This window comes from Pezoporus wallicus, unplaced genomic scaffold (genome assembly GCF_028554395.1).
Source record: "Pezoporus wallicus isolate ANWC-B61680 ecotype Strahan unplaced genomic scaffold, APGP_CSIRO_Pwel_v1 contig_1278, whole genome shotgun sequence".
Classification (NCBI taxonomy): Eukaryota; Metazoa; Chordata; class Aves; order Psittaciformes; family Psittacidae; genus Pezoporus; species Pezoporus wallicus.
This window is the reverse complement of record NW_026640895.1, coordinates 459,467-480,141: the sequence shown is the minus strand read 5'-3', so window position 1 is coordinate 480,141 and position 20,675 is coordinate 459,467. Positions and strand designations below refer to the sequence as shown.

At 38.6% G+C, this 20,675-nt stretch overlaps 1 protein-coding gene across 1 annotated transcript in view; it reads left to right on the top strand.

Moving 5' to 3' along the window:
• The window catches only part of PTPRD (protein tyrosine phosphatase receptor type D), a 218,202-nt gene that overhangs the window by 164,296 nt on the left and 33,231 nt on the right, over positions 1-20,675 (top strand). The window contains 3 exon segments of the mRNA XM_057421164.1: positions 2,041-2,216; positions 17,803-17,922; positions 18,273-18,427. Coding sequence (XP_057277147.1) covers positions 2,041-2,216; positions 17,803-17,922; positions 18,273-18,427 — 451 coding nt within the window.

Sequence of the window (20,675 nt, the reverse complement as noted above, 5' to 3'; positions counted from 1 at the left end):
ATTAGGAATTCTGTCCTTCCCTGAAATACTTTGTCACATTTTTCCTTCAATTGTACAGAAAGTCAAATCAAATTAAAATTTGTGTTTAAATATAGCTTGGGCATATAAACCAAGAAAATCTATTAAGCTTTCTTGGGCACAAAGGGAAAATTTTATTCCAGACTACAACTGCAATAACCCATAACCTGAATAATTTCCAAATCATCTTGGGTCTTAATTAGTGTCACAGTGAATCAGTGGGTTTGTTCATTCCTAACTAGTGGAATGAAGTACTAAGCTTACCCAGAATGAGTGGAGAAACTCTTCGAGTTGTATCACAAACAACAACAAAAAAGCATTAAAGAGATACCCCTATTTTCCATTCAAATGCAAAATATTTTGAACCCCCACTGATGCTGCAAGACTTAGTTTTCAGATTTTTTAGAGGTATGCCACTGGCTGTCAGGAAATGTAGGAATGTGCAGCCCCCATTATTCCTGATTTGGGATCACCAGCACAAGATAGTACATCAGAATAGATTTGGAGGTTCAATTTCTGACTTGAGAAATATTTCTTTAAATTTAGTCAATAGTGTGTTGTGTTTCATAGCCAAAAAAAAAACAACTTTATTGCTTGGTGGAGTAAAAATAATCATGGCTTTAGAATAAGCTGGGGAACTTGTATCACCTTGACTCTTTTAAACAATTTGTGGAACCTGCACTGTATCCTGGGGTTGTAGATATGGGCATGACAGATTGGCTGTGTGAACAGAAATTGTTCATTTCTGCTCAAAGAAGTAACTTCTGTTAATCACTTTAACAAACCTTTTATATCATTTTATTATGATGCACAGTTCAGTACTTGAGCTGACTCTGCTGGGGAGCACTTCCATGTTCAACACTGCAGTAATGTGTGAAACACTGCTTTGCCATCCCACCAGCACTGAGATTTCACATGAGTATCTTCTCTTCAAGTCATCAATTAGAGCATAAGCGACATCAGAACTGGTGCTTGCCATGCTTTGTCTTCCAGTATGCCCATGGTCCTAGTTGAAAGCAGGACACATGTCCTGCACTGCTGAATCCAGGCAGGACAGTACTGAGATCTGTATATCCATACTTACCCCTTTCTGTGAGCATGGTTGCCTTATTTGTCCACACTAGTAACACAATCTTTACTAAGAAAATACTTCTCAACCGTGACAAACAGCATGTTATCACCAAGTTCTCAGTACACACATGGCACTGAACAGGCTTAGTTAAATAGATTCCATTTAGGAGCTGGCTCACTTCCATGTGGCTTAAAGCATGGACATGTGTCTGATAGGGATGCCCAAAGTGCCTCTGTAAGTCTTGTCCAAAATACCTGAGCCTCAAGGAACTGACAGTGTAGGTCCACTGTGCCCACAGGTCTTGGATTCCACCTTCTTTTCATGTGCTTAATTTTTTATTCAGGGTTGAAGAGGTCTTCACTTCATGCACACACCATACAGCAAATTCCACTGTTTCTTAAACCTGAATCACCTAATGTGTTTTGTTACGACAAAGCTCATAGTTAACTTCTCATTTAATGGGAAAAATGAATGTAGAAGTATTATTAATATTATGACAACATAAATACGTTTCTTATGTTTAAAAGAAATACAGTGAGTTCAACAAGAGAGTTAAACAGAGCCTACTCTAGGCATCTGAGAGAGAGACTTTACTGTATGGCCCAGGCAGAGGCTGCCATATTGGTGGGTGACTGCAGGCAGTGTCAGACCAGCTTTTCAGTGCTGCTGTTTCCACTCCCAGGTCTCTCTATCTGCTACAGATTTTCAGTCTTCTTTTATACCTCCTTATTAGACAGAGCCTTTAGTTTCAAACAAATGGTTATTCCCAGAGAAAATATCATACCCCTTAGCTCCACAAATGGCATACTCACTTGCTGGTACCCATTTACTATTTGGTGTGCAGCAACCTATGTTTTGGTGATCCAGCTGGGTTACAGGATATTTTTAGCTGTTGTACAATAGGACAGCACAAAAATTTGCCCTATGTTTTCACTCTTCTCTCTTTGCAGGCATACCAGGCAGTGACTATATCAATGCCAACTACATAGATGGATACAGAAAGCAGAATGCTTATATAGCAACACAAGGGGCATTGCCAGAAACCTTTGGTGACTTCTGGAGAATGATGTGGGAGCAACGGGGTGCAACTGTTGTCATGATGACAAAACTGGAGGAGAGGTCCCGGGTAAGGAAAGCATATACAGTGTTAATAATACTGTACCTGAGTAATCACTTATCTAAGATTTTTATTTCTTTCATGTATGCCTCCTGCCTATGCAGAAAAACTGATTTCTTTTTTTTTTAGGTTGCTATCAGTTAAAAGTGCCCATACTATGGAAATCACTTATGTAGAAAGTGCTAGTTCCATTGTGAAATTACAAAGTCATGTCACTAATTTTACAGGGCTTTTTGTAGTCTGAAAAACTTGAAATCTCTTGATACACAATGATATGTTGGGGTTTTTTTCCCTGTTTCAGTCATACTGGGAATATTAAAAGGTGATTGAAAATGTTACTTCCTCTGTAGTACCAAGAATATGACTGTATCGTCCTGTTATGAGGAAGTTAATGTCTGTCAACAGAATTCACTTTTACTTTTATAAGGTATAATCTTGACTTAAGATAATTAAGGATTTGCATTTCCTTAAGAAACCTAAGATTATTTTTTTTTCAAGCACATGTGGGATGCTAGGAAAACTCTACAATTGCACTGCAGTAATAGAATATAAATTCATCTGTAGTATCTCAGATTTTACAGGGCAAAGTAAAATTAGGAAATGAAGGACTAAAACACAAGGATACATGCAATAAAGCACAGTAGTAGAAGTTCCGTTATAAAAGACATGCCATATGTGAAGAGAAAACAAAAGTAATAATGCCTTATTGTTACATAATAAGTAATGTGATAGAGTAGTAACAGATCACTGTGTTGTATGAAGATTCACTAGAAGGTCTGTATTTGGTAGCATTCACCAGTTGGTGGAAATGATGGATGTTGTTGGAGGAGGAAGGAGAGGAAGAGTGAAAAAAAAAAAAAAAAGAGATGGTGAGAAAAATGAAACGAAAAAGCCCTTCTTATTGGCCAGTCAGAAAGGCAAGTCTGTGCTTGCAGAAAGGCAAGCTCTCCGCACCATCTCCAGTAGAGCAGGGGGTTGCCTCATCATATCTTTTTACAATAACTGTGTTTTATGTCAAGATACACACCAGCTCCTCCTGGGTTCTTCCTGCTTATGATGCTGTTATTGTTGCTGGGAGCATGCATTGACTGCTACATTGGTTAGTGTTCAACCATGTGGACTCAAGGTGCTACACGGCTGGTTCATTGCTAAGCTTTCTGCAAACACTGTAATGAGACCTGTAGTGTAAACCAGAAGCTACAACCAAATGTAGAAATCAGGAAACAAGAGAAAAAAAGGGGTAAGTTTTGTATCAGTGGCAATCCCTTCCCTTGGGAACTTTCCATAACAGTATCAGTGTTTGCAAGCATACGTCCAGGAGATAAATAACAAGGAAAATATTGCCATGGCATTCGCTGGTACACTGTCTTGGGATCTTGTGTGAAGGGGTAAGTACCTACAAGTGCTGTGCAACATATTTAAAAAAAATGCCATAAATACAGAGGATCAAGAACAGTTCAGAAAGAGAAAATGACTAGGGAGGAGGAGAGGAGATTTATTTTCCAGAAAAGATTTTAAGTCAGTAAAAAGTATCTTACAGAGATAAATGGATAATAGTTGATATTTTAGTAACTTATTGATGAGCTCCATTTCCATATGAAAATGTTTTTGTATGAGTAAGCTTGGAAGAGGGAGGAATGCACTGTAAAGCATAATGCAGTACCTTATTGTACTGATCGGCTTTTTTTTCACATACTTGGGTACATATAATTGTAATGATTACATAACTTTTTGAGCCTCTTGGCAAGTCATTCCTTTCTAGAGGCTTATCAAAGTACATGCATATCATTATTCTTCTTACATATTTAATCACTTTTCTAAAATAGAGCTGGATTTTTTTTTTTTCAGATAAAGCTCTGTATAGTATTCTAATTATAGAATCACTTTCCACATGTAAATTCAACCTTCATTACCACCACTGCCTGTACATACCTGATGGCAATTAGCACACAGCAGAGAGTAGTTTCATTGAAATTTTCATTTTATCTTGAGTCTACAGGCCTTGTCTAGTCTAGGCACTGACAGTTGTTTGGAATTAAGCAAATGAAATTTTGCCCATTTCTTCACTAATTACTTCTTATATAATAAAGTTTCTGCTAACTAGAATCAGTGCTAAGAAAAAATCCAATCCTAATAAGCCACCCATTGCAGAAGGAGTACTCAATACTGAAGAGTTTATCTTAATACTGCAGGCCACATATAGCCACTGTTTAGAAAGATGTTTTGATGTAACTAAATGAAATTCTGCTCATTCTCTTCAATAGTTGCTTAGCGGAGTTTTAAGCTAACTCTAGCCTTTGCCGTTTACACCCTAAAAAATGACTGATCAGAATGGTAATCACTATTTAGTGATTAGCATTCAGTAGCAGTATGTTTGCTAAGCATAATGAGAGACCAGACAATCTAGTCAATGGATTTTGTGTGTATTCAGTGCTTATGCTTGCATATTTTTATGCATAATTTAGCTCATTCTGTGTTCATAGGTCAAGTGAGTTTGATGCACTCAATATGGACCATTATAGACCCGCTATACAGTACATAATTCATCTTCAATCTTAGAGTCTGCAATTCTGTGAATATGGCATACCAGTTCCCTCTTCTAATACAGTACCTACATGTAATGTAATTAATGGTATTGATGGTGCCATAACAGTGGCAATCACTGTGTGGGAAAATAATAAAATGACAACATCTTATTGTTATTTTTTCTCATGCCATCTATTTTATACAGCATATCCTCAAAGCAGGAGACAAAGTGAAATTTCAAAAATGAAATACAAACACTGTTACATACCATTAGAGTTGATCTTTGCTAATTTTGTTTCTCTTCTTCCTTTCATTCCATGTTGATTGCTTTTGTGTCTTGGCAGCCTGATCATTATTTCTCCTGCAAGGCACGATCATTTCTCTCCGGGACTTCATCTGCTTTCCATCTCCATGTCGTCATTTCTGTTTAGCTTGCTTTTTTCATTATGTAGTCCTACAGCCTTTTTAACCTGGACTGCACAGATAAAGATGAGGATTTTAATTGCATCTGCAGAAAGTTAGTTCATTTGCATGTGTTAGATGTCTGAATAACTTCTGCTTTGAGGATGTACATATTTTACAACTGAGTTCGTCAAATGAAGATGTTAGAGTGAATTCGTTATCCATTTGTTTGCCTGGCAGGAAGCTGTAGGAAAACAGAATCTCTTTCACTTATAACCTTTCACACTTTATTGGTTTCCTATGAAATGTCATCACCTGAATCTCATTTGACCTAAATCAGACTAGAGAGAGAATGTCAGCCCCATCATTCAGCTACTGTGCACATAATTTATATCAAAAAGGATTATACACACTGGCAGTGCATGGAACGGTGTTGGTAGCATTTTTGTCACATGCATGAGTTTAATCTAAGTGAAATAGAAGAACTTTATTGAAGGCTGCAAATTAGAGATTGAAAAAAAATAATAAAATACTTGTGTGTTACACTAAGGAAAGCTATAAAGCATTAACGTGTGATACCTCTCTTCCCCGCTTCTCTGTCTTCTCCTGTGCCCCCAGCAATGCATATTCTCCTTTTTGTTCAGTCAGATCCTCTGAATTAACTGAATGTTCTGACAACTTGGGTGAATGATGTGAATGATCAGATGAAGATAGAGAATCTCACATTATAGCAAAAGATAATATTGCCTGAAACAGGAAACATTTAGTTGTGCCTCCTGTTTTAGGGTAGGAAATTGTTGTAGATCATCCACTTGAAAGAGAATTCAATCCTTTTCTTCTTTGCTATGCAATTAGTCATTTTAAATAATTCCTTGTTTTAAATAATCTATTGGAACTGATAGAAACACCTCCTTCTTAACTTCACTGGCAGTATTTTTTGTGGTGGGACCATAGTGCCCAGGATTAGAATCTTCTGTTAAAATACTCCTATCAGTTTAAAGCTAACTGACATTATAATGACCCCGGCAATTATTCAAATGTGAGCTAGATTCTGGACTTCTATAGTGGTGACGAAGGTTTTCATTTTTGTCCTGATCCTACCAGCTTCATTCACATTTGCAAATGACTAAGTGAATACATGAGGAAATTTGTGTCACTCTGTGAGCCTGATCCAGACACTCATTTGACTATAAGGAAGTGGACATCATCATCAAGGTTATAAAACAAGAGTACATAAAAATAAAAGCATAGAACAGTCATCTTCTTTATCAAGGTTTAAAAGCTGGGTTTTCCCTGGGAAGGGAAAGATAAAGACAAACCCAGTAGAAAGGTCATGTATCCTGTCTCAATATTGAGATGGCAATAGTGAAATATGTAGGAACAAAAACATTTGAATAAGCATGGTGAAAGTGTAATTGTACCTTGGGACTGCATGGTGAGAATGGCTTTGAAACAAACTTCAGGCCACCAAAGATTTCTGTTGTCTTGTTATAAGCATGGAAAGCACAAAGGCAGGCCTGGGAAGAACCCTAAATTATTATGATTGCAATGCACACATTACTAACATTTTTAATAAATCTGAACTGATATCTGACATAGCTGCCCTCATAGCTAAGGCAGAGCCATGTACTCTGTCTTAGCTATGTAGACAGAGTATGTGCACAGCAGTAGGTAACAAGCAAATAAAATGAAAAACAGTGTTCATCTGTGTGAAATGCATAAAGGTGTTTCAGAAAAATACAGGCTATGCAGCGGAGTTTTATGTGATTGTGATAAAGACAGTTTTCCATTTGTTTTGCAGAGTTTCTGCAGCAAATTTAGTATCTTTTCACCTAACAATGTTTTGACAGGTAATACTGGAGCTATTGTCTATCAAAATACTGGGTTGAAAATAGGTGACAATAAGACATCTTCACTAATATGAGAAGAAAAGTTATCAATATGTGCACTTAACAATTCATTACAGATTAAATAAATATGCTCCCAAGTGCATTTGTATTGTACTGTATTTAAACAAAATGTAATTGATTTCTTCATAAAAACTGCACTAATGTTTTGTATTGGGCAGCACAGCTATGTAAAAATAGGGGTCTGGGATTTTTTTAAGAAGTGAAATATGTATTTACTCATAGGAAAATATAAATGAAAAATTAACTACATTTTGCAGCAACTAGAAAAAATATGCATGTCTTTATCTGTTAAGAGGTAACATCTATCCCAGCAGACATATCAGCTGACAGGACATGTGTTGCAGATGGTATTTTCTCATACGGAATTATATGGTTTTCTAAAGAACAAATAACTGTGTAGTTTTGTCATTGTTCAGCCCCTAATTTTAATGGGAAGTCAGTAACTTCTCTATCAGTAACGTAATATCAGAATCTTATTTTACTTCTTTAGTGTTCTCAGCATGCTAAGGTACGACTCAGAAGAAGAATGAATGAGAAAGCTGGCAAAAAAAAAAACAAAAACAAAGTCAAATAGACCATGTGTTCAATAGATTTACAAAAATAAAAATATGTAGGTTTGTACTGCTGGGTTTTTTTTATTGTAACAGAATGCAGTGGCCACAGTCCAAAAATTCCTACACCATTGTGCGAGCCGGAGTCACCAGTTACCATGTCGGAATTGTAAAACTCAACCATATGGCTGTTCATTGTGGAAGGATTCTCAGAGACACAAGGGCAGGGACTTGTTCAATTCTCACTGAAATGCAGTCAGTCATAGGTTCTTAATTCATCTAAGAATCTAATCCTAGATCTATGCTAACAAAGACTGCACCCACCAAAAAAGCTTAAAGTTTCTTTTACTAAGCAGGTTCCAGGTGGAAGTGCTGTGCCAAAGAACCTCAGCTGAAACTCTGTTATGTCACCCAACCAAATATCTGTAGAAATGCCATACTATGAGCAAGGTTAACTTCGTGAGAAAAGAAATGTTTTAGTGCCACTTTAATGCCACTATACAGGTTGAAAATAGATTTGGCATGTCATGTCTGTTTATTTCAGCTTACACGCATTTGGTGTTGAGGACATACGCTCCACATGAAAAGCTGTTGGTAAATTACAAAGAAACTAGAAGAATGAGCAGAGGTTGGAGAAATTATGTATAGGGAAGTCAGAAATAATTGAATTTGGTTTATATATAAGAGAGTGAAGGAAAATATAATAGTCTTCCTGCATGTGAAAGACAAAAAAAAATTCATGGCAGTCAACCATTTTCCCTTCCTGTGGGGCACTTGGAGGAAGAAATAAACTGTAGCAAAGGTGATTTATTTTAAACTATTAAAGGACTTCCAAAATATTATGTCATGAATGGAGCAACGTCTGCAGAATATTTTTTGTGGTCTCTTCCACTGTAAGTAAGCTTTCAAGAACTGTTTATGCCAGTCTTAACTGAAACAAAATGACAGTACCTGGTACTGCCGCAAGTATTTTTCAAGGCAGCCATCTAGGGTTTTTTGTTATGATTCTATGTCTATAAATGAAGTAGTTTCTCTTAACTGTTACAGTAAACTGATAGCTTTCTGAAAAATACAATTTCCCTGATGCAAATATATAGCAAGTGGTTTAGTCAAAACTATGTTGTAACTCTAATTTACTATTTAGAACCATTGAATAGTTAGGGTTGGAAACGACCTTCAGATCATCTAGTTCCAACCCTCCTGCCATGGGCAGGGACACCTCACATGAAACCATGTCACCCACGGCTCTGTCCACCCTGGCCTTGAACACTGCCAGGGATGGAGAATTCACAGCTTCCTTGGGCAACCCATTCCAGTGCCTCACCACCCTTGCAGTAAAGAACTTCCTCCTTATATCCAATCTAAACTTCCCCTGTTTAATTTTAACTCACTACCCCTTGTCCTATCACTACAGTCCCTAATGAAGAGTGCCTCTCCAGCATCCTTATAGGCCCCCTTCAGATACTGGAAGGCTGCTATGAGATTCCCACAGCCCCAACTTTCTCAGCCTATCTTCATATGGGAGGTGCTCCAGTCCCCTGATCATCGTCATGGCCCTTCTCTGGACTTGTTCCAACAGTTCCATGTCCTTTTTATGTTGAAGACGCCAGAACTGCACGCAATACTCCAAGTGAGGTCTCACAAGAGCAGAGTAGAGGGGCAGGATCACCTCCTTCAACCTCCTGGTCACGCTCCTTTTGATGCAGCCCAGGATACAGTTGGCTTTCTGGGCTGCAAGCGCACACTCCCAGCTCATGTTCATTTTCTCGTCGAGCAGCACCCCCAAGCCCTTCTCCTCAGGTCTGCTCTGAATCTCTTCTCTGCCCAACCTGTAGCTGTGCCTGCGGTTGCTCCGACCCAGGTGTAGAACCTTGCACTTGGCATCAGCCCACCTCACAAGCGTGTCAAGGTCCCTCTGGATGGCATTCCTTCCCTCCAGCATATCAACCAAACCACGCAGCTTGGTGTCATTGGCAAACTTGCTGAGGACACTCTCAATCCCAGTGTCCATGTCACTGACAAAGATGTTGAACAAGACTGGGCCAACACCAATCCTTGAGGGACACCACTCATTACTGGTCTCCAGCTGGACATTGAGCCATTGACCACAACTCTTTGTGTGCGGCCATCCAGCCAGTTCTTTATCCACCAAGTGGTCCATCCATCAAATTGATGTCTCTCCAATTTAGAGACAAGGATGTCGCGTGGGACAGTGTCGAGCGCTTTGCACAAGTCCAGGTAGATGACGTCAGCTGCTCTACTCCTGTCCATCAATTCCGTAGCCCCATCATAGAAGACCACCAAATTGCTCAGGCAGGATTTGCCCTTAGTGAAGCCATGCTGGCTGTCACCAAGCACCTTGTTGATTTTCATGTGCCTTAGCATGCCTTCCAGGAGAATCTGCTCCAAGATTTTGCCAGGCTCAGAGGTGAGACTGACTGGTCTGTAATCACCCAGGTCACCCATTTTCCTTTTCTTGAAAATGGGGGTTATATTTCCCTTTTTCTAGTCATCGGGAACTTCACCTGACTGCCGTGATTTTTCAAATATGATGGACAGTGGCTTAGCAGCTTCATTTGCCAGCTCCTTCAGGACCTGCAGATGGATTTCATCAGGTCCCATGAACTTGTGCACATTCAGATTTTTAAGATGATCTTGAACCAGATCCTCTCCCACAGTGGGCCCAAGGTCTTCATTCTCACCATCTGCATCTACCTTCCGAGACTTCGGTGGTTTGGTCAGAGCCTTTGCCAGTGAAGACCGAGGCAAAGAAGTCATTCAGAACCTCAGCCTTCTCCAAATCCTGTGTAGCCAGTTCTCCCGAGAGCTTCCAGAGGGGGCCTACATTGTCCCTAGTCTTTTTTTTATTTGCTATGTACCTGTAGAATCCCTTCCTGTTATCCTTAACATCTCTAGCCAAGTTTAATTCTATGTGGGCCTTAGCTTTCCTAACCTGGTCCCTAGCTTCCCAGAAAACATCCCTATGCTCTTTCCAGGCCGCTTGTCCTTGCTTCCACTTATTATAAGCCTCTTTTCTCATTTGAATTTTCCTCAGGAGCTCCTTATCCATCCAAGGTCTCCTGGCCCTCCTGCTGCACTTCCTTCTGGTTGGGATGCAACACTCCTGAGCTTGTAGCAGGTGATCCTTGAGTATCAACCAAGAGTCCTGGGCCCCCCTACCCTCTAAGGCTATATCCCATGGAACCTTCTGAAGCAGGTTCCTGAAGAGGCCAAAGTCCACTCTTTTGAAGTCCAGGCCAGTGAGCTTGCTGCACACTCTTCTCACTGTCCTGAGGATCTCAAATTCGACCATCTTGTGATCGCTGCATCCAAGACTGCCCTGAAGCGTCAGATTTCCAACGAGCCCTTCCGTGTTGGTGAGCACGAGGTCAAGCATGGCACCTCTCATTGTCGGCTCCTCTACTACTTGCAGAAGGAAGTTGTCTTCCACACAATCGAGGAACCTCCTGGATTGCTTGTGCTGGGCCGTACCATCATTCCAACAGATGTCAGGGTGGTTGAAGTCACCCATAAGAACAAGGGCCTGTGAGTGTGAGGCTTTTCCTATCTGTCAATAGAGTGCTTCATCCGCAGGTTCTCCTTGATCAGGCGGTCTGTAACAGATCCCCACAGTAATGTCTCCCATAGCTATATTCCCATTAACCCTGACCCACAAACTCTCTGTGGACTGCTCACCTGTCCCCAGACAGAGTTCCATACTCTCCAGCCTATCCCTAACATAAAGGGCAACCCCCCCTCCCCGCCTGCCAGGCCTGTCTTTTCTAAAGAGCCTGTAACCTTCCATTCCAACACTCCAGTCACAGGAGCCATCCCACCATGTTTCTGCAATGCCTATTATATCATACCCCCGTAGACGTGCACACATCTCTAATTCCTCTTGTTTGTTCCCCATGCTACAGACATTTGTATAGAGGCATCTGAGCCGACCTCCAAATGAAGCCGGCTTATTGGCTGGAGTGGCTGGAATATATCTACATTGCTCCAAGCATTTATGATAGGTGCTGGCAACTGACTGGGTGTGTTGGGATGGAATGATGCCCCTCTCCCCCAACACATCTAGTTTAAAGCCTTCTTGACCAGCCTGGCAAGCCTCCTACCAAAACTGCTCTTTCCCTTCTTTATCAGACCAGCTCCACAAGGCCCCACTAGACCTGGCCTACAAGCTTGGGTCCCGTGTTCAAGACACCCAAACCCCTGACTATGACACCACCCTTTTTAACCATTTATTAACCTCTCCAATCCTCCCCGTTTTTTTTAGGTCCTCCCCTGTACCCTGGAGAATTGATGAAAAGACAGTCTGAGCTCCAAAGCCCTAACCACCTCTCCCAGGCCTCTGTAGTCCTTCCTTATGTTCCCCAGACTACTACTAACTATATCCCTAGCACCCATATGGATCACTAGAAGTGGGTAATAGTCAGCAGGACTTACCAGAGCAAGCAGCCTCTCTGCAACATCCCCGATCCGTGCCCCTGGTAGGCTGCACACCTCCCTTGAGACAGGGTCTGGCCGGCAGACAAGTGCTTCTGTCCCTTTCAGTGTAGAGTCCCCTACTACTAAGACCCACCGCTTTTTCCTGGCAACACCAGTAGAGATCTTCTTTACCAGTGCATCAGCCGGCTGTTTCTGTCTAGAGTGCGTTTCCTCATTAGCCTCCTGCAGGACAGCAAAGTGGTTCTGGGTGGGGACAACAGATTTAGGAGGAAACCCCTTGTTTTTAGTTGTCCTCTTTCTCCTTTTTTTGTTGTTGTTTGTTTTTTTTTTTTGTCACTAATTCCCAGCTTCCCGGGTTAACGGCCTCCTTCTTTCCTTCATGAGCTAGAGGGGACGCTTGAGGCCCCTGCACAATTTGGGCCTGGAGCAAGTATTCCTGCTCCCTCTCAGCTACCCTGACATCTTGAAGCCTATTGACGGTGTCCCGCAGCTCAGCCACCTGCTGCAGGAGGACCTCCACCAGGAAGCACCGAGTGCAGCCCTGCCCATTGTGCACCATTCCCTCACCAGACCAGTGCAGGCACTCTCTACACTCAGAGCTCTGCACCACAGCCTCCCCTCTCATCGGCTCTGTCTGGGTGCCTATGCTGGCCACCACCGGGGCAGGCAGGGCAGAGCTCCCAGACCGGGCCCTGATCAGACCTGTAAGACCATTGAGTTCAGCCATTAACCAAACACTACCAAGTCCACTGCTAAACCATGTCCTTAAGTGTCACATCTACACATCTTTTAAGTACTTCCAGGGATGGTGACTCAGTCACTTCCCTGGGCCGCCTGGGCCTGTGCTTGACAACCCTTTCAGTGAGAAACAATTTGCCTAATATCCAATCTAAACCTCGCTTGGTGCACCTTGAGGCTGTTTCTTCTTCTTCTGTCTCTTGTCACATGGGAAAAGAGACCAATCCCCACCTCACTACAACCTCCTTTCAAGTAGTTTTGGTGAGCGATACGGTCTCCCCTCAGCCTCTTTTCTCCAGACTGAATATGAACATCTTTGTATTTATGTACTCGCAGGTATGTATCTACTGTAAATCTTTATTAGAGGCAAGTGCATGCAAATGTTTGGTTTTTTTTCTTTTTTTGTAGTAAAAAATGGATTCAAAGAACAAAGATTTCCAGAAGTAATTAATTGTTTTGCGAATATACTTGGTGAGTCTTAGAAGGATCTGTCTACCTGTGGCTGGGTGCTCAGTTCTTTCAGAATTTAAGATTCTATCAAATTCTGTGTCTCTCTAAAAGCAAAATCAAAAACTTTAAACTGTTTTATTTTCAGCCGTATTTCTGAATAGGAGTTTCTATTTTCAACCTGTCATTTCAGGTGAATGAGTGACACTTCAGCAAATCTTGTTTAGATAATGTCTAAAAAATATGTTTATGTATTTTTATTTATTTATTTTTAATCTTTGCATTACAATCTCATATACTACTGCCAGTGCCTACAATCTTTATAGTCCAATTAGCCTAACCTTTAGGTGGCAAGGCATTTTTGCAAAAAAAAAAAAAATGGCTTCAGAGTAATAACTGCTTGGAGATAGAACATCAGCTGGAATGTCTGATTCACTAAGCTAGCCTGATAGGGTTTGAGGCAGTTTTCATCACCAACAACTGTCACTCTTTTGTTCCATAATTATTATTATCATTCATTGTCATTGTAGAGGTACTTTATTTTTGAAGGAAAACAATCTGAAATTGTCGTTGGAAAGTTTTGTCTGCACAAGACAATTATTATTAACAAAACCAGAGCACAATTTTTGTAACATACTGCTGCTATTTCAAATTCCAGATTCAGCATAATTCATATGCTGCTCATGCAGCAAGAAATTGACTAGATGAATCCGACTAGGTTGCTGTATTGGTCATGATCTGTGTTTTGCCCTTACAATCTCAGATGGCCTGTAACAGCTGGCTCATGAGAGAATCACCTGAAGGAGCTTTTCAGCCTGAATGATGGAACTTTATACTGGAAAATTATTTCTCTACCCTTGAATGTCAGGAATCTTTGTATTCATATGTTCATATGGAAATATCCTTCCTTCAGCTTTTTGATGCATGGGAGTGCCTTCTGTAGTGGCTGTGACTTATTGAAGTGTGAACATCCACGAATATTCTTAGGAACTCTGTAGCTACTTAAACCTCTCAAGTCTGAAATAGTTTCAAGCTTCTCATTTTTAATGGAAAAGAAAGAACTTGCGTTTTCTTACAGCTTTGCTTTCAGTGAATGCTTGTACTTCCATGAAGAGCAAGGATTCTCATGGTCTGAGTGGAAGAAATGTAAAGAAAGAAAATGTATATGTTTAAGGGGCAGGTTAAGAGAATGTGCCTATCATTAGTTACATCTTCTAACTGTCTACTGCTGTGGTACTTAAAAGATTTCCTATTAAAGTTGGTAGTCTTTTGAAAGCTACTCTGATTTCAGATGTAGTGGTTTTGGCATACACAATCTATGATCATGAGACAGTGAAAGTAGTACTAAAAGTTATGCTTGTCAATAGCCGTAATTGTCTTTCTCTTTTAAAAACACTATTTGAAATTACGAGTGAGGGTTTTTTTTTTGTACTCACATATCTGTTCCATTCATCCTGCCATCTTTAGTGACAAGTAAGAGAACATTAGAGAATTATTGGTGAAAGCTGTTCTCTGTAACCATGTACAGTTCATAGCACAGAATGGCTATCACTGAGTGCAGATGACCATAGTCAGAAGAGAAAATCAAACCTTGGCACTGGGAGCTGCGTGGTTAAGAGTAGGGTGAGGACTGTGAAATTCACCAAAGCTATGTTCCAAACTAACTCTAAAAATAAATAAACCTTATAATTGTTTTTCTGAAGGCGGATGCATGTTATCATGACCATACTTAAAGTTGTCTGTTTTACAAACAATGTACAGAAGTAAGGAAGAAATGGCCCGTATGACAGGGAATCAAACAGAGGCTGAAGAACTAAAGGACAAAAAGCAATCTGTCAAGTGATTTAAAAATTGTCTTGCTGACATTTAGTGTTAAATTTGGGTGACTCAAGGGGTTTGAGAATTTTCTTCTGAAAAATATATTAGTGTATAACCCCTGAAAAATAAATTTTAAGTGCTGAAGTGTACGATCTTCACATAGGATAAAAGATTTAAAAAGAAATAATAGTGCCTTCTCAAAAATAGTGCCTTCATAATTAACTTACATTATTTGATTCTCTGCTGCTGGTGCAGTCCAATAGAAAACATTGTTCTGATATCTCACAAAGATGAATTGGAATCTAAATTGTTAGGAGTATTGGGAATGTAAGGCTTATGATCACAGAGCAAAAGAGGTAGGAGGCAGGTAAGGTCACATCGCTGAATAAGACCTGTTGTTCTCAGGAAAATTAAAAAGCAAAAGAATAAAAGATGTAGTTCCATCAACTTGTGGTTAATGTGCTGTTCCAGAAGTTCAAACATCAGTCAGAAATCAGACTTCTTTTCTAAAAATTTCATTCTTATTTTCATCAGTTTCACTTTCAAATAATATATATACTGGCCTGAAATTGTGTTTATTTTTAAGAAGCATCTTCTTCCAGTAGCAGACCTCTGCATAACTTAGTTCCAACAGAAAGCATTTTATAATTGTAAAACAGTTGGAGTTTCTTACATAAACTAATATGTAAAACAACAATGAAATACAATGAAATGGAAAAAAAAAAAAAAGCAAACAAAACCGATGAAACAAACAAAACCCTAAAATCTGCACCTAGAATAGCAGCACATTTATTTTGTCCCAGCCTAACTTAAAAGAAGCAATTCTCTACAGGCTTCTAAACCTCAGTTATGCTTAACTTTAGGTTATTATACAAAATAAAAATGAAACAATTTTCTGTTGTTTGCAAAAATGCTGATGCCCTACTATGTTCTGAATTTCCATTTATTTTTTTATGTTCAACATTTATTTCTCTCTGTTGTGGACTCATAGAACGATTTATGTTGGAAGGGATCTTAAAGCTCATCCAGTTCCAGCGCCCTGCCATGGGCAGTGACACCTTCCATTAGACAAGGTTACTCAAAGCCCCATCCAGCCTGGCTTTGAATACTTCCAGGGATGGGGAAGCCACAGTTTCTCTGGGCAACCTGATAATAATTAGGAATTATTTTCCTAATGTCTAATCTAAATCTACCCTCTTTCAGCTTTGTCACCAAATTACATTCGGAAGTTGATTTTATAAAGTCATTCTGGTGAAAAGCTTTTGATGAAATTTTTCAGGCATGCTCTCTGGAAGCTGGAACTGCTTCTACAATAATACAATCTATACATTGAAACTGCAGGGTAGAGTGGAGAACTACATGTTTAGGCATTCAAAAGCATAATCAGACATTTATTACTTGTATTCATTTTATTAAAAGTACATAAAGTATTCTACCATTTTTATTATTTTTTTTTAAATCATCCAAACCAAACAAGTTTAGTCAGAGCTTAAGAAATAATAAACCACAACTTTTTTGTCTAAAATATGGCTAACAAGTTACACTGTGTCTATACTAATGACAAAGTGAAATTAGCTTTATATTTGTAGTATTATTTATAAAGTTTATATTGAAATAACTCAACTGAAAACATACTTTTCTATCCAATTTGCAGAAGACCACAATGGTATGTTTTAGGATTAGGAATCTTGCAAATAAATCGCTGCTATTCATGAAGTATTTGAAATACTTATGCGTTCAGCAGTTCAGTAAATAGCACAAGGAAATAATTCCCTAATTCCCCTAATAAGATGACTTTATACACTACTTATCCCATTTTTAAGACTGTAGTATCAGTAAATACTTTTAGTTTCTTTGTTTCAATTCTTTATCTATAAATTAAGCTATCAATTCCTGTAAAAATTGTTTCGGGGGTTTTGCCACTATTGAATGTTCATCACCTGTTTCAGTGGTTAGATTTTTTTTTTCCTCCTCTTTAGCCAGATTGTTTGTTCTCAGACTGTGATTTGTGAACTGTTAGTGATCTGTGACCTGCGAGTTTCTAATTTAAACCATCTGGAAGCAAAAGCTATTCAGGACTGGGAGTTTGAAAGCATACTGAATCTTTTTCAATAAGTACTGTGCAGAGTTAGAAACTGGAGAACGCAGAAGTTTCAAAGACTTATATCTTAATTTTCCATTTTGGGGGAATCTTCAGCATGATAATTCACATTCTTATCAGAAAATACTTTGCAATAGCTGCTTTTGTTGTTTCTTAAAGTTTGTGTATTCTCACTGAATTTGGTATGAGTCTTATTAATATTAAATAAATAAATGCAGTGCATTATTACTGGGCTCAGAATACGCTTCTGTACCATATGCAAGACTAACTGATTAAAATTTATTACTATAAATGGAAAAGAGGCTGAGTGTCTCAGTCACTCACCTGTCAGTCTCTGAAAGTGAATATTTTCAATTGTTAGGTCATATTTTTAGGTGCTATAGATTCTTTTTAATTTAGTGTATCTATACTTACTAGTATTTCTTAGTCATCTGCCCCACTGAATTTACAAATCCTCATTATAGAAAAAGATACTGTAAGAGCTACTACCAAAAGAGTAATTCTTATGGATGATAAAATAAATTTATGTCGGAGCCTTGGCTATTGTTGGACATTCTAACTCGTTTTAAAAACCTACAGAGATATATGCTCAGATATGTAATAAATGCCATTTTTAAATATATTAAATAATTATATATTTTTCACTTCAGGTGAAGTGTGATCAGTACTGGCCAAGCAGAGGCACAGAAACTTACGGCCTAATTCAAGTGACCCTTTTAGACACCGTTGAATTGGCAACATACTGTGTTCGTACATTCGCACTTTACAAGGTATATGTACTTATATATACTTACAATAAAGTTTAAAATATAAATGTTGGCAACTTTTGTCTTTCCCTTTCCACAAAAAAATATTTAGCTCATTGAAAAAATAGCTAAATCTCTGGCATTTGTTGTGAGGCTTTACTGTGCAGTACAGTTAAAAGTTCTTGCATTGTTTGAATCCTGCAATTGAGAATATAAGAAACATTTCCCTCCATAGCCTGAGTTCTGGTTTTCTCTGGCCCCGAATGTGATTTAAATACACTTTTCTGGTATAAATGCTTCTGCAGTTGTTTTGTTGAAAAATGCCAATATCACATCAAGTGGCAGTTTTGTCATTAATTTTTTTAATACCATAGAATGGTTCAAGTGAGAAAAGAGAAGTGAGGCAATTCCAGTTCACTGCCTGGCCTGACCATGGTGTTCCAGAACACCCAACACCGTTCTTAGCTTTCCTGCGACGAGTGAAGACCTGCAACCCACCTGATGCTGGACCTATGGTTGTACACTGCAGGTAATCTCAGAATTCCTTTCAGAGCATCTTATGTCAATATTACTGTTTTCTATTGCAGATAAAAAACCTCTCTTCTTTCAAAGAGACTTCTGTCAAAGATGATTGCATTTTAAATTCGCAACTTGAGAACAGCACTGCCAACTTGGATGGGCCAGAATTATTTAATTTGGTCTGTGCAAGAGGAATTCATTTTAGAACATGTAAAGGTCTGCAGGGAGAACGTCTACAGGGACAATACAATTATAGTTATGGCATTCAGAAGGTGGCATTAAAAAAGTTTTGCTTTAAAAACAATGTTGAAGAAAATGTGTTTTGAGCAATAAAACATCTTTTGAAATTATTACTTATATTGTGTATGAATGTAAAGAACATGAAACTTAAGGAAGATAAACGGCAACTTTTATTTACAGTAGGTAGAAACCTTACTGTGTTTTCAAATTTAAAGTACTAGGAGTAGGGAGAATGAAGAGATGGCCATTCTTTAGAAATCTTTGACGAGACAATCTTAAAATCATGCTTATAGCACTGTCAGAAGGCATGTGCCAGTTCTGATTGAAATAAGCTTTAAGATGGATCCTCTCATTCCAGGGCTGTGTAGTTATAGCTTGCATGGCTTACTCTGCTCCCCCTTTCAAAGCTAATGCCTAAGATCAGTGATTTTTGTGAGCTTTGTTTTGGGATACCATCAGTTAGTAAAGCAGAGAGCTACTAACTATTCACTTTCGCTGGAGCTACAAATGCTTAGTGTATTTGAAAAATAGCTTTGCTTTTGCCATCCAAAAACTGAGGAACAAGAATTACAAGGATTATGCACCCTTAGTTCTGGCTTCTTACGTATTGGTAAGCCAGCCACGGAAGCTGGTTTTTTTTAATATCTTCAAAGTAATTAAAAGAGGCTCTTGTAAGTAAGACAGGAAAAAAGTCAACATGAAAACAAAATAATTACTTCAGTGTTAAAGGGCACACACTGTTTAGAAAATGTCAGAGGACATGGAATATAGACATTTAATGTTTATTGAAATACCAGGGTTAGGAATGGGAAATAAATATGAATAATAATTCATTTACACAGTTTGCTGAGTATTGCCTGAATGGAGACAGAACTTTCTGTACCTTTACAGGATTTTAAAACATTTTGAATATTGCCGAGAATTATAGATTACCTCAGCTTGAATTTCATCAGCTGACTCTGTATAGAGCATAACTGCAAATTGGATATGTTATGCTATAAATCAAAACCAAAATTAATAGAGGAAATGAATCCTCCCACTCTGTGAAGACTGTTAAATTACAAGAATGACCTAAATTATCTCAAATAAAAAAGATGAATCAAATTGTTGTTAAGTCATACAGCAAGGCATTGAAACAAATGAAATAAAACACAAAACCTGTTATTACTTAGCAATATTGATGAAATGCAAGGTCATTATTTCCTCTTTTTCATTGGTTATGCATGAAAATTTCTCTGAAAGTGGTGGTCAGGTGAGGTAATAAGATTTGATGCCTGTTGAAGGACTTTTTTTGAATTTCGTATTTATTTGTCAGTATTCTACAGCATGAATATTCTAGTCACAAATTTGTTGAAGCTTTTCACCTTATGTATAGCTTCTTGGGACTTTCAGATTTTAGGCATTTCACACAAGCTATCCTCTAAAATGTAGACTCCCACCTATTCTATTATTTTAATAAGCCTTTTGAGTCCCAATCCCAACAATTTGTCTATGAGCAGAATTAATGAAACCAAATTTCTTGAAAATTTACAGATTTATGTCTCTCGGCTTTTGGGTTGTTTTGTTTTTGTTATTTGTTTTGGGTTTTGTGGGGGTTTTTTTGTTTGTTTTGTTTATTGGGGTTTTTCTGTGTCTATGCATGTAGGAGCAAGGGCTGTTGACAGCCAAAAGTTCACGAATGTACTCATTAACTCGTAAGTGTTAATGTGCTGACTATCTAATTGGTAGACCAACAAGACTAAGTTACTGAAGTCTTTCTTACAGCAGTAATGTTAGTGTGGGTGTCTTGTTTTCAGATATATCGTAGCAACACTGTATTTTGAGACTTGTGTTGCCTTATCATTTTGAATTTGACATTATTAAACTGGTAAAAGAAAATCCAAACAAGAATGACAGAGCACCAGCACAATTTTGTTAAGCTAAAAGGTAACATGTTTCATTCAGCAATATGAAAAACTTTATACTCTAGTTTGAAACTAAAGTCCTGGACATACTTGCACACTTCATTTCAAGCTCAG